Here is a 14,468-nt window from a genome sequence, read left to right on the forward strand (position 1 = left end):
CCGGCTGAACCCGTCCATCAGGGTCGACCGGGGGTCTAGCTGGGAAGCTGGAGGGTCCCCAAGGGAAGCAAGTTTTGTTTGTTTGGTTGCTCGCTTGTCGATCGTTCAACACCAACTCAACGAAAGTGGTTGTCGATTTGAGCGAAAAGAGCACAAAAAGTGAGTTTACCTTTTCTGCTGCTGCTCTTTCTCAATGTGTTGGTGCATATGTTTACATCATTTCACACGATAGTAGAACACATTAAAGCTCGCTGTTTACGCGTGTGTTATCCATGTTGGGGGCTTTTGCTGTGTTTTTTTTTCTCCAGCATAAAAAACCTTTCAGACTTGACTCTGGTGAACCGCGATACGAGATACTATACACACAGACGAGGGCTGAGATAGATACTTTAAGATTTCGTATGAATGAGAAATAGGCTAGGAAAATTCTTGGATTGCACAAAAGTCGACGAACTGTTCTCGTTTTTTTTTGTTTTTTTAAGAACTAGGCTTTTCTCGAATTTTTAAGTGTATCTTAAATCCAAATGTGTTCAGTGGTCGTAACATTAAAATTGGTATAAATCTAATATTTCCTAACACAAACGCAGTCCGATTTAAGCATGCTGGAAAGTCTTGTGATTAGATTACGCCCCAAGCACTTTTCTTGTCATTATTAATAATTGCAGTGCATTCGAGAACACCCTAAAATGTATTGTAAAAATTAAAGCGGCCAGCCCTACTGCGTTGTGTTTACCGCAGAGAGGATTCTAAGAACGGATCACATTTCTACAGGGGAGGAAAAAAAGACTCAAAAATACGATGGCTGATTTTTTTTCGCAAATATTCAGATTTTTCGACAGAAACATGACTTTTATGTTGTCACACTTTAAAATATTTTTAGAAGATTATTAGGAATAAGGATTGGTTCAAAATGACCAAAGTTACCAAAATGACCAAAATGCCCAAAACGACCAAAATGACCAAAATGACCAAAATGACCAAAATGATCAAAATGATCAAAATGATCAAAATGATCAAAATGACCAAAATTACCAAAATGGCCAAAATGACCAAAATGATCAAAATGACCAAAATGACCAAAATGACCAAAATGACCAAAATGACCAAAATGACCAAAAGGGCCAAAATGACCAAAATGACCGAAATGGCCAAAATGACCAAAATGACCAAAATGACTAAAGTGACCAAAATGACCAAAATGACCAAAATGACCAAAATGACCAAAATGACCAAAATGACCAAAATGACCAAAAGGGCCAAAAGGGCCAAAATGACCAAAATGACCAAAATGACCAAAATGACCAAAAGGGCCAAAATGACCAAAATGACCGAAATGGCCAAAATGACCAAAATGACCAAAATGACCAAAATGACCAAAATGACCAAAATGACCAAAATGACCGAAATGGCCAAAATGACCAAAATGACCGAAATTGCCAAAATGACCAAAATGACCAATTGACCAATTGACCAACATGACCAAAATGACCAAAATGACCAAAATGACCAAAATGATCAAAATGATCAAAATGACCAAAATGACCAAAATGACCAAAATGACCAAAATGACCAAAATGACCAAAATGACCAAAATGACCAAAATTAACAAAATGAACAAAATTACCAAAATGACCAAAATGACCAAAATGACCAAAATGACCAAAATGACCAAAATGACCAAAATTACCAAAATGACCAAAATGACCAAAATGACCAAAATGATCAAAATGACCAAAATGACCAAAATTAACAAAATGAACAAAATTACCAAAATGATCAAAATGATCAAAATGACCAAAATGACCAAAATTAACAAAATGAACAAAATGACCAAAATGGCCAAAATTTATAGATGACTTATGGGGCCATAAGACGAATTGAAACGTAGTTAGTTTCACAAAATTGTTCACAAAATACTATTTCTTCGAAAGTACTCAAATTTGTATAATTTCCAATATGAGTATCAAACGAAGCGAAATTTTGTATGCTTTTTCACTTTGTTTAAGTAATTGAATAATACTAAAATTTTCACAAAATGCAAGCGAAATTTTGTACACATATCACATTATTACAATTTTTGTTCTACAAATTTTCACAAAATACCGTAATTTTTCTAAAGTTTTCAAATTTTCATAATTTGCAATACCCGGGCAGACGGTAATAACAAAATTCATGCCATTTCAATAACAAATATTGTTAAAATAACAGAAAGTGTTATGGAATCTTCTTGAAAAATCCATTTTTGCATAAGGGTTTAATAACAAATTATGTTATCATAACAAAATTTGTTATAAGTCTAATATTGGTTGAAAGCCGAAACAACTTTGGAATAACATTTTTTGTTATGGAAGCATACCTCCAACTGTTATTGGGATGATCGGATTAGTTGTTAAAATAACAAAAAATAATAACAAAGATTTGTTTGAAGAATAACTAAAAATGTTATTAGTATGTTATTACAATAACAATTCAATAACAAAAAAAACATAACGACGAATAACAAATCTTGTTATAAATAACATGAAATGTTCTTGACCTATTATTTTCAAATATCAAAAAATGTTATTCCAAAGTTATTTCCGTCTGCTCGGGTATGGGTATCAAACGAAGCAAAATTTAGAATGCATTTTCACGACCAAGTAATTTAAATTTTTCTCATACATAAAAATAAGGCTTTATACCAACTGTACGGATTTTTTTCCTTATTGTACGGATTTTCGACCCTCTCCGCGGAGTTTTAACAGGCCGGAATTTAAGTGTGAAATTTTAACAACATAAAAAAAAAAATGATTTGCTTTTTTGATTGGGCCAAGCTTTTGCTAATTAGACATTTCTATTTAACTGCTTGTTTGATTTTAAAGGGATAATTTGCATAGTTTTCCGGGGTTTCCTCAGTTCAAACATGATAATCAATTCCTTGCCAAACAAATTTATCAAATAAAAGATCCAAAGGCTTTCTAAAGCTTGTGAAACCTTGTGCTTGTGTTTTAGGATCTTTTCAATAAAAACTCTAGAAATGTTTTTTTGTGAAAACACTGACAACGATATTATTCGTAAAAACAAACTTGACATTTGGTAAACTTTTTAACGTTTAACAAAAATATTTTTAATTCTCAAATTTCAAATTTATCTAAATAATTCTGTCATATCGGTAAAGTATACGGATTTTTGCTCAGCAAGAGTTGGTAGCCGTACATAACAATAAGAAAATTAAAACTTCGAACAAAGGTTATTTTTTTATTATTCGATTATCCCAACTTCCTTTGAAGACCTTCGAATAATCGAACATCGAATTATTGAAACTCCGAATAAACGAGGCTTTGGGGACTACTCCATCCTCGTTCAAAGTTAATAAAAAAACAATGTTTGACCTATTGTGTTCGACAAACGTATCATTTCGCTCAGATAAATTGGGATTATCGTTGTGTAAAAACAGTAATCTAGATTAAATTTAAGTCAGCATTGATGTTTGTATGTTTCCAATTTTCTCGCCAAATAAGAGATTATACTAGTTTATTCAACAAGTTGCAAAAATATGAACTTTTCGGCACTGTTATTCATGTTGATGATAAGAATAAGGAAGGATCATGTCGTCACTAAATAAAGACAAAAAATAGAAGGTATTTTTTAAATAGATTTAAAATAACAGTATTTCGTATTTTTCGGAATATTCCAAAGTTTTGCTGAAAAAAAAACTCGTTTCCGCGGATTTTGCCTTCCTCGAAAAATTGTACGCTCTTTTAGAAAAAAAATGTCATGGAGCCGCAAGGTGCTTCACTTTTTCGACATTCTAGATAGGAGAAAGTGGGAATTTAACTAAATGTTTTACTAAATGTGTGATTTTTTAACGTATCTTGATACTTTTCAAACTAATTTCACCTCCCCTAAACCACCTTACGAAACCGATATACGTATATGAGCTTCGCTGCGCGACACAATATTTTGTTTCTCTTCACTTTGCGACGACGACGACGACGACTTGGGCTTGTTGTATATGCAAACATCACGATCACGACAACGTCGTCGTCGTCCAAGTCGTTTCCACGATCGTTTTCCGCGCGCGCTCGCCCGCTGCACTCCGGCGAACTTTACCTTTTCGTATGCAGTGTCTTGCGAACCTTCGTGGTGAACGGACACTAGAGCTGCGGTATTTTTTACTACCTAAGTTCAGAGTTATTTCAAACAAAATTCACAGTCTTTTTAAAGACTACCTGAGTTACTTTCCAAAATTCTAAACAGTCTTTTCAAGACTAACCCCACCTGAAATTTTGTTGTATTTTACAAACGAAGCCATCTTTTTAAGAGAACTCTGCTTGCAAAATGCGTCAAAACAAAGGTAAACGCAAATCTTCTGAAGATTTGATCGTTACGTCGGTGAAGCGTTTGAACGCTAAACCGGCTAACGGAAACAGAAAAAGAAAACAGCCTCTTCTGAGGTCTGATTCTGATTCTGAAAGTGAGGTCAATCCTCCAATTCCATTGGCAAACAGTTTCGGTGTTTTATCCGAAACTGTTGACAAGGATCCTTCTCCTCGTACTGAGCCTTCTGCCGTCGAGAAACGAGTAAAGGCTCCGCCAATTGTAGTGACTTCCGTCTCCGATTTGGCCAGCTTTCGAACGCAACTGAAGAATTGCAAGGAAACTTGCAATTTGAAGGTTTCGTTTCAGCTTGGTCGAAGAGGAGAATGTCGCTTGTTGACGGAATCTTTACAAGATCACCAAACTTTTGTTGGTTATTTGAAAAACCACAAACACAATTTCTACACGTATGAGACCAAGAATGCTCGCCCATTCAAGGCGGTCCTGAAAGGTCTCTCCAACGACTTATCGGTGGATGAGATCAAAAACGAACTTAAGGTGTTGCTTGGCTTTGCCCCATCCCAAGTAATACCAATGAAGAAAAAATCAAACGGGAATATTTCTCGCTTTGGTTTGACTTCACAATTTTATCTGATTCATTTCAACAGAAATGAAATCAACAATTTGAAACTTTTGGACAAAGTTCAGTTTTTGTTCCATGTACGGGTAAAGTGGGAGCATTTTAAGAAACATGGCGGTAATGGCCAGAATCTGACCCAGTGCCGGCGTTGCCAGGCATTCGGTCACGGTACTGATCATTGCGCCATGGTTCCAAAATGCATGGTTTGCGGGGATTCTTCTCACGCCAAGGACAATTGTCCCGTGAAAGAAGTCACCCAATTTAAATGTGCTAATTGTGGTGGAAATCACAAATCAAATTTCTGGGATTGCCTAATCAGAAAAAAGGTTTTGGATTCTCGTGCTAAGCATCAGCCGAAATCCAAACCGAAATTTTCTCAAAGTCAGGTTGTACCTGCATCTTTAAATCAAACGTTCGTGCTGTCTCACTCGAACAATACCATGGAAAAGTTAGGTAACACTAATGGTATTTCTTATGCCAACGTCGTTTCGGGTTCGGGTTCATCCACGAATTTTAAATCCTCTACCAATCTTCAAATTGGGCAGTTACCTCAAATTTCATTTGAAAATTTTTCTGCTGGCAACGCTTTGGGATCTTCTGATCTCGGCGATGTTACGTTTGAAAAAATGACTTTTTTGCAAAACTCACTGTTTGGTTTGATTCAAACAATGAGTAATGCTACATCCATGATGGAAGCTATCCAGATTGGATTAAAATTTGCGAATGATGTTGTTCTTACCCTGAAATTTAATCATGGATCTAAGTAATTCCATCAATATTATGAATTTTAATGCTCGCTCTTTAAAAGCGAAAGAAAATGAATTTTTCAACTTTTTACGAGTTCATAACGTGCATGTTGCTGTTATAACCGAAACATTTTTAAAAACTGGCACTTATTTGAAAAGTGATCCAGATTATAAAGTTATAACCAATAACAGAATGAATCGAAATGGCGGTGGAGTTGCAATAGTTATCCACCGTAGTATGACTTATAGCACTTTACGTGACTTTAAGTTGAAAGTTATTGAAAGTTTGGGCATTGAACTTGAAACTTCTTTTGGGAAAATTATGATTGCAGCTGCATATTTACCATTCCAATGCACTGGGGAAAATAAAAATTATTTCAAAGGGGATTTGAATAAGCTTACTCGGCATAGATCTCGATTTTTGATCATCGGTGATTTTAATGCCAAACACCAATCTTGGAATAATTCAAAAGTAAATTCCAATGGTAAAATTCTATTCAGAGATTGCACTTCTGGTCTTTATTCGGTTTTATACCCGAATGGGCCAACTTGCTTTTCTTCTGTTAGAAATCCATCAACAATTGATTTGGTTTTGACAAATCAAAGTTAGTATTGTGGTCCTTTAGTGACTCATGCTGATTTTGATTCTGATCACCTTCCAGTAACTTTTTCACTTTCTCATGAAGCAGTTACCAGGCCCAATAGTTCTGTGTTTAATTACCACAAAGCTAATTGGGACAGGTATCAGCATCATATTGAGAATAATTTAAATCATGATTTTGTTTTAGAAACCAAAGCTGATATTGATTCAGCCTTGGAATCTTTAACTAATGCAATTTTGGATGCAAGGAATATTGCTATTCCTAAAGTCCAAGTCAAATTTGATTCTCCCATTATTGATGACGATCTTCAGCTTTTGATTCGTCTGAAAAATGTTCGCCGAAGACAGTATCAACGTTCTCGTGATCCTGCACTGAAGCGAATTCAAAAAGATTTGCAAAAGGTTATTGACCACAGATTCACTCTCCTGCGAAATGAAAAGTTCGCAAGAGATGTCGAACAAATTAAACCTTATTCCAAACCTTTTTGGAAACTTTCAAAGGTTCTTAAGAAACCTCAAAAACCAATCCCTTCTTTAAAAGATGGTGATAATATTCTATTAACTAATGGGGAGAAAGCTAAAAAACTTGCTCAGCAGTTTGAGAGTGCTCATAATTTCAACTTAAATGTTTTGAGTCCTATTGAAGATCAAATTTCAATAGAATTTCAGAATATTGCTGAACAAGAATTTTCATCAGATGAAGTTTTTAATACGGATCTGAATGAAATAAAATCTATTATCAAAAAATTTAAAAATATGAAAGCCCCTGGTGAGGATGGCATTTTTTACATTTTAATTAAAAAATTACCTGAAGCAACTTTAAGTAGCTTGGTCAAAATTTGCAACAAATGTTTTGATTTGGCATACTTTCCCAGTAGTTGAAAAAATGCCAAAGTAGTTCCGATTTTGAAACCGGATAAAAATCCTGCTGAAGCCTCAAGCTATCGGCCCATTAGTTTGCTTTCATCTATTAGTAAATTATTCGAAAGAATAATTCTTAATAGAATGATGACGCACATTAATGAAAATTCAATTTTCGCTGATGAGCAGTTTGGATTTCGCCTTGGGCATTCAACTACTCATCAGTTGCTGAGAGTTTCAAATTTGATTCGAAGCAACAAATCTGAGGGCTATTCTACTGGCGCTGCTCTTCTAGACATAGAAAAAGCATTTGACAGTGTTTGGCATATAGGTTTGATTGCGAAATTAAAAAGGTTTAATTTTCCGATTTATATCGTGAAAATTATCCAAAATTATTTGACGGATCGTACTCTGCAGGTATGTTATCAGAACAGCAAATCTGATCAACTACCTGTACGTGCCGGCGTCCCTCAAGGAAGCATTTTGGGTCCAATTTTATACAATATTTTTACTTCTGACTTGCCTGATTTGCCCCTAGGATGTCAGAAATCACTTTTTGCTGATGATACAAGCATCTCCGCCAAAGGTAGAAGCCTTCGTGTCATCACAAGAAGATTACAAAAAAGCTTGGATATTTTCAATTCTTATTTGAAAGAATGGAAAATTACTCCAAATGCTGCAAAAACTCAACTTATTATTTTCCCTCACAAACCAAGGGCTGATTTTCTTAAACCAAAAAGTCATCACATTATAAAGATGAATGAGGTAAATTTAAAGTGGGAGGATCAAGTGAAATATCTTGGACTTGCTTTTGACAAAAACCTTACTTACAAGGATCACATTGAAAGTATCCAGGTTAAATGTAACAAATATATTAAATGTTTGTATCCACTTATAAACAGGAATTCTAGACTTTGTCTCAAGAATAAACTGTTAATTTATAAACAAATTTTCAGACCTGCCATGCTTTATGCTGTGCCGATCTGGACAAGCTGTTGCTTATCCAGGAAGAAAAAACTTCAGAGAATTCAGAACAAAATTCTGAAAATGATTCTGAAACTTCCTCCCTGGTTCAGCACCAGTGAACTTCATCAATTAGCCGAAGTTGACACTTTGGATGTTATGTCCAATAAGATAATTGATGCATTTCGACAAAAATCATTGCAGTCTTCAGCTGCATTGATCCGCTCATTATATAGTTTATAAGTTAGTTTTAAGGTATCCCTTTTCCCTTTTGTACATGTAGGACCTCCTACATTTGAAATCACTGAATAGCGAAAGCTACAATATTTCATGAATAAATGAAAATTGCTAGTATTTAAAATTGAGGTGAAAAGTCATCGATTGTGATTGGACACTCAATAATATTTTAACTGAATGAATGTACGTGGAAGAGAAAATCTGAATAAATATAAATTAAAAAAAAAAAAAAAAAAAAAAAACCTTTTCGTATGCAAGTTTGCTGTCTGCTTCATTTGTGTATGTATGAGTGAGAGTCTCGTCGCTGTCGGTGTGTGATCGCGATCGTGTGTACAGAAGGCAGAAAACCGCGCCACAGTCGCTTATTATATTGTTCAAGAGCTATTTCAAAATAATTCAAACGTTTCGCGACTGTTCACCAGTACGGACGTCCAGCAGCAGCAACCAGCAGGTTTTCTACCCTTCTACGTTCCAGAAGAACTTGGACGAGGTGTAGTGAAAAGCGAAAGATTCTTGGAAACAGTGTCGTCGATCGTTCGTTCGTCGGAAGCTCGATAAGGCGCGAATTAGCTCCACATCCGGTTGGTCGTTGACGGTTTCCTTTTTTGTTGGACGAGTGCGAGTGTTTGTTCACCGGAAATCGCGTGCAACAAGTGTGTGCTTGTGACAGAAGAAGCCGAAGTCGAACAAGTTTCGCAGCAAAATGATGGAGAAGGAACCGGATTCGATGGCGGTCACCATGAAGCAGGACTATGCCGCTTCCGAGGTGTACAGCACGACGAGCGAAGCTCCACCTGTAAGTGTCCTGAACCAATCTGAACCATGACTGATTTTTTGGGGGAAAATTGCTGCAAGAAAAAAGTGAAAACTTTAATGGCCGGAAAAGCGCTTACATTTGGCGAATGCAAAACTGGCATGACTGTCCCAAGCGCCGCGATGTTCTTCGAACCGCGCGATGAGTTTTAATTGTATTGTTTTCCGATGGAATTAAGGTCAATCCATTGAGCGCGCGCGACTCGTATTCGTGATGATGATGATGAGGCTGGCTAAATGCTAATGCTTGACTACCTTGAAAAATGGTTGGCTCCAAGTCCGGGACACCTGAGTTTACACTATTGCGCTCGTTGTTGTGGTGCAGCACAGCTTTCACACACAGCATCACATGGGCTCACAGAGCATTAACAATTGTTGGAGGAAAGTGTAAACTGCAGTAGCGTAGCATAATTGCGCGATAATTTCAAGATAATCACATTCCGGTTCGATGGGTTTGCCCTGGCCCCAGCTTGTTTACCTAGGCGTGAAAAGTTTGTGCATTTCTTAATGGGCACTTTGTGCTGAATTGTGTTCAGTCATTATTCTGAAGTGTTGGGCTTCTTTTGTATCCAGTGCGGGGAGGCAGGGGCAACCTTTCAACCCCTGCGAGAGAGGAGGTTAATGAAGACTAGAGGAAGGCTTTGGTTAACTGGAAAATTACCCTCCCATTTCCAGTGTTCCGGAGCGAGCGTGAAATCAATCTTGTGTTTTTTTTTTATCAAGTTGAATGGAAGATCTGATGGTAGAGATGCTGGGATACCGCTGGATTCCATTACAAAGTTTCTCTTGTGTTCTCTAAAAATTAAAGATATTTTTATTTCCTTTGCAAATTTTAAATATTTTATTGTTTTTGATGAATTTCGACACCATAAGACTTTTTACAAATTCTAAATAGATAAACAGAAAAAAAGACATGCAACTTTATGAAAAACAAAATTTTTCATAGATTGCAAATCTATTATGTATATTATGTATAAAGCGATTTGTGATACTTTTTGCATAAAAATCTTGAAAGTTGGGCTTCAAACTTGCAATTTAGTTTCCCAAATTTGAGTCCGATTTGGTAGAATTCGAACATCCCAAGCCAAATTGTTGGAGTAACGGATTTTAAAAATAGCATTTAGCCCATAAAAAATACTTAGACAAAAAAGGCACGAATGCCGTTTTCCATTGGTATTTATCCCGTTGACATTACACAACTAACGATATTTTTTAAATCAAAATCAAAACTCTCGATTATCCGAAGGCCTTTGAAAAAAATCACTTCGGATAATCAAATTTTCGGATAATTGAATCACGAAATTTTTGGTTGTTGTCAATTTCTTCGATTGTCGAGCTCAGGTATGCCAAAAAAAAAAAACAATTTATAATTTAATAGGCAATCATCAATTCAAGTTTTTCTATGAGGTCACAAAAACCGAATGCGATGCTAAAAAAAAAAACGAAAATTTTGTTCATGATTCGATTTTTCGAAGTCTCTTACAAACATTCGGATAATTGAACTTCAGATAATCGAAACTTCGGATAATCGAGTGGCACTGTAAAGTCAAGTTCGATTAATCAAATCCTCGATTTTCTAAAGTTGGCTTTTCAGAAGGTTTCTTAGAAATTTCGGCCAAACCAAATATTTTTCTCGTGTTTTTTTTATTTTCTTTCTTTAGACATCAAATTTGAGTTCTGCGACTTAATTTTAGTTAAATTTGAGTGATTGAATGCCTGATACTTTACCAAATGAATTTTCTCAATATTTCATAATCGCCACCATTTTGGCCGCCATTTTGGATTTCAAATTTCCAAATCACGTAGAGAATTTTTGAGGCCTTTATTTATCTCAACGACCCAAAACAAGACAACAATAACTAAAGAGTTGTTTTCGTGATTCGATCATCCTATACGATTTTTTCGGAGGACTTCTGAAAATCGTTGCTGGACTGTACAGAAACTTAACTTTTTTCGCTTAGACTTTTTGAACCTTTTTTTTTTACTGAATTCACCAATTTGTTAGTTAGCTTATTCTTTTGTTATCTTCATAGCTGATAAAGCAGTTCGAATATTCTAAAGCAGGGGTGCTCAAAGTTTTTGAAGGCCGGGCCAAATTTGAAGCTCAAATGAGCTTGCGGGCCAAATTAACAAAAAAAATGATTGTTAAAAAAATAAATTACGTTATTTTAATGTAATAGATCGGATATTTCTGTTATTTAAAAAAAAAATGTCTTTTCAAAATAATAGAAACCACAAAATAACGAGTTTCTATCGGTATTGTTGATTCTGGTATTTAAAAAAAAAGTTCTTAGCTGAATGTACTTGTGTTTTCAAAAAAAAAATTAAGTCTTGTTTTTATATTTCGAAAATTGTGGTGTCATTACATGTCGAACAATTCTTCTATAAGTTAAGTCTGGCTAATGAAAAATCGTTGAGAACCAGAATTTCAACATTTCAATGAATTTTTTTTTGGAAAATGTTTTAAGCTTCCGTATAGTTAACCTGCAATCATTATTTTCAAAAAAAAGCGAAACAACATTTATTTATTTCATCAAAAATTCACTAAAATGCTGAATGCTCTTAAATTTCATTTTTTTATGTTTTTTGAAAATATATTTTTGCTCCTGGTTTTTCGAGTCAATTTTTTAATAATGGTGGAGGGGTGGGTTGATCGACGAAAGCTTTGTAAAATATTTGCTGCAAACTTGATCCTCCGATTTCCACATTTTGTCTGCCTGAAGCAGTTGATAGTCAATCAGATTTGTTATCTAACTGTAATGAGTTCGAATCCCTAAGGAAGTGCAATGTAAGTTTGAGGGTGACTTGCAAATTAATAAAGAAAACTTTTATTTTTGCAACTATTACAGAATTCTGCTTAAGTCAAACTTGAAAGTCTTTTTGATATTTCTAAAAATGTTTGATGAAAGTTTTGACGACATTTACTAGTTTCACTCACATTGAAACGTGTAAAATTGTTTAAATTATAAAATATTTTGAACAAATTATTTGTATCCAAAAGTGGGGATCAAAATATTGATAAATCATAAGTTTTTTTATTAACAAAAAATTAAAAAAGAATAGCATATAAAAGCTTAAAATAAACCATAATTTTGAAAAAGTATAAAATCACTTTATAAGTGGTCAACGGGCCATTTTACATGATCATTCAACATGGGTCCGCGGGCCACAAAATATCACCTCGCGGGCCACGTTTGGCCCGCGGGCCATACTTTGGGCACCCTGTTCTAAAGTCTGAAATACAAGTTGAAAATACTTTAAATAGAATTAATCTACAAAATGAAATCATATTACCTTAACTGGAAGTAACTCGGAACTCTCAGCAGATGAAAATCCAGGTTCCGGCAATTACATTTACATCAGCATTTTTTAACGTATTGCCGAGAACTTTAAATATGGGAACGGCACGTAATTCGAGCGTGCACCTAATGTTGGCGTATCATCACTTTGATGTTAAATTACAGCGTTTTCATCTGAAAATTTCAAGCAAGTTTCAATAGTTTTGCCAAATAATTAGTTTAGATAGTGAGCAACAACAAATTGTGTAGAATAGGATGGATATCTGAAACCTGCCAAATTTGTTTGAATTTCCCCAATATATTTGAACGTGTGATGTAAAGCAGTTCTGTATAATTTCATATGGATAGAAGACCTGTAGGCAAATTCTAAAATGTTGCCGGATATCACTAACAATTTTCTTAATTCGAAGTTTTTCCTTCAATTATTAAGAAAATTGTCAAATGTGTAAAGAGACATAATTTTATCCTGAATTGTACTTAAAGGCGAGTTAACTAGTAGAGCAAACCCAGCTCGCATCGACCCCACCAATTTGTCTGAGTTTGTTTAGACATATAGGGGAAATCTACCCTTTAAAATTACATGGAGAAAATGGGATTTGGAAGATCTCTTTAGCCAAAAATTTACAACTGCAAAATTCACTTGTAAAAAAAGCGTCTTTCTATATGATGAACTGCCTTACCCAAACCGTTCTCAGTATTACAGAGTTTCCCAAAAAAAAATAGATTTCTGAAAAGGAAATGATATGTTTTATGCGTTTTTGTTGAAAGAAAAATTTGGAAATATTGAAATGATATATTTAAAAATCGGAGATTTGAACTTTTTGTAGCGTAAAGTATGAAAGTCTGATGATATTTTTAATACAAAAGTTTGAGAACAATTGGAATAGAATTAGATTTTGAAAATTCCCTAGAAATGCTTATAATTGATTTGATCTTATGCTCATAGATGGATGTTTTCTCTCATGCTTTAAATTAAATTAATTTGCAATCAATCATTGAAAAACTGTGTCAAACATTTTTTCTTGAAAAACTGTCACATCATCACGTTAGTCCAACCACTTTCGCATTTTAAAGAAAGCAGTTTCCCCAGCTCTACAAAATTGTGACATCTCGCGTGCAACTTTCGAAAGCTCAACAAACAAAAAAAGCACACAAATCTTGCTGCAAATTGCCAAACCACTCCATTCTGGGGGCCAAACTGCACGAGAAACAACAACGCCAAGAAAGTGTCACCTCCAGGGGCTACAAACACCCCAATTTCTCAAAGTGCGTCACGACATCGATCGCTGGATTTAATCACTGACTCAAGAGTTCATGTTTTTTTTTAAACGCACGCGAAAAATCGTGATTCACGTTGTTGTCACGTGGCGTTCGCGAAAGTGACTTCTTTCACTTGGCAGCCTTAATGATGCGCTGGGAGGGGGAAAGAAGATGCTGCTGCGGCAGATGTAACGCGCCATTATCCCTCGAAAGTGGGTCTTTTCTCGTCGTTACGAAAGTTTTGAAATTGCATCTCGCAGAGATCTTGCAATAAAGGCAGCGGCGCTCGGTGCAGTTTTGCTCGGCGTTGATTAATTAGGTAATCTTACGATGTCTCTGCGGTTTGCATCTGTGTGTCGTGAGAAGCTTATTAAAATGGCATCTAAAGTTAGCGAAAGAAGAAGAGAAGTGAAAAAAGAAGAGAAGATAGTTACAGTCTGAAAAGTACACCCCCGACGGGGGTTGGCAATTGAGAGTAAAAGCTCCACCGAGAAGGCGCACGAGCTTTCCCACAAGCTTTCGAGAGGTCCACATTACGACACTTTGTTTTTCGGGGGGTGACTTGACGACCTCCCTCGGCGTAGTCGAGACTGATCGCTGATCATGGCTGTCATTGTAGGCAAATTAGAGAAAGGTTAATCGCTGGTGCAGTGAAGAATTATCTGTTATGACAACGCTGCTTTGAACTTTTGTTTTGTTGTTGCTGAACTGGAAATTGAGGGGATTTTTGAAGCCACATTGGGCAGGGA

The 14,468-nt window shown here is 35.5% G+C and overlaps 1 protein-coding gene across 1 annotated transcript in view; it reads left to right on the forward strand.

Moving 5' to 3' along the window:
• Positions 1 to 8,729: 8,729 nt before the first annotated feature.
• LOC120428978 (putative uncharacterized protein DDB_G0271606) overlaps positions 8,730 to 14,468 on the forward strand; it is a 38,369-nt gene continuing 32,630 nt past the window's right edge. Inside the window, exon 1 of the mRNA XM_039594111.2 lies at positions 8,730 to 9,143. Coding sequence (XP_039450045.1) covers positions 9,051 to 9,143 — 93 coding nt within the window. The 5' untranslated portion in view covers positions 8,730 to 9,050. The remainder of the gene's footprint in view (positions 9,144 to 14,468) is intronic.

The sequence above is a fragment of the Culex pipiens genome, chromosome 3, assembly GCF_016801865.2.
Source record: "Culex pipiens pallens isolate TS chromosome 3, TS_CPP_V2, whole genome shotgun sequence".
Lineage (NCBI taxonomy): Eukaryota > Metazoa > Arthropoda > Insecta > Diptera > Culicidae > Culex > Culex pipiens.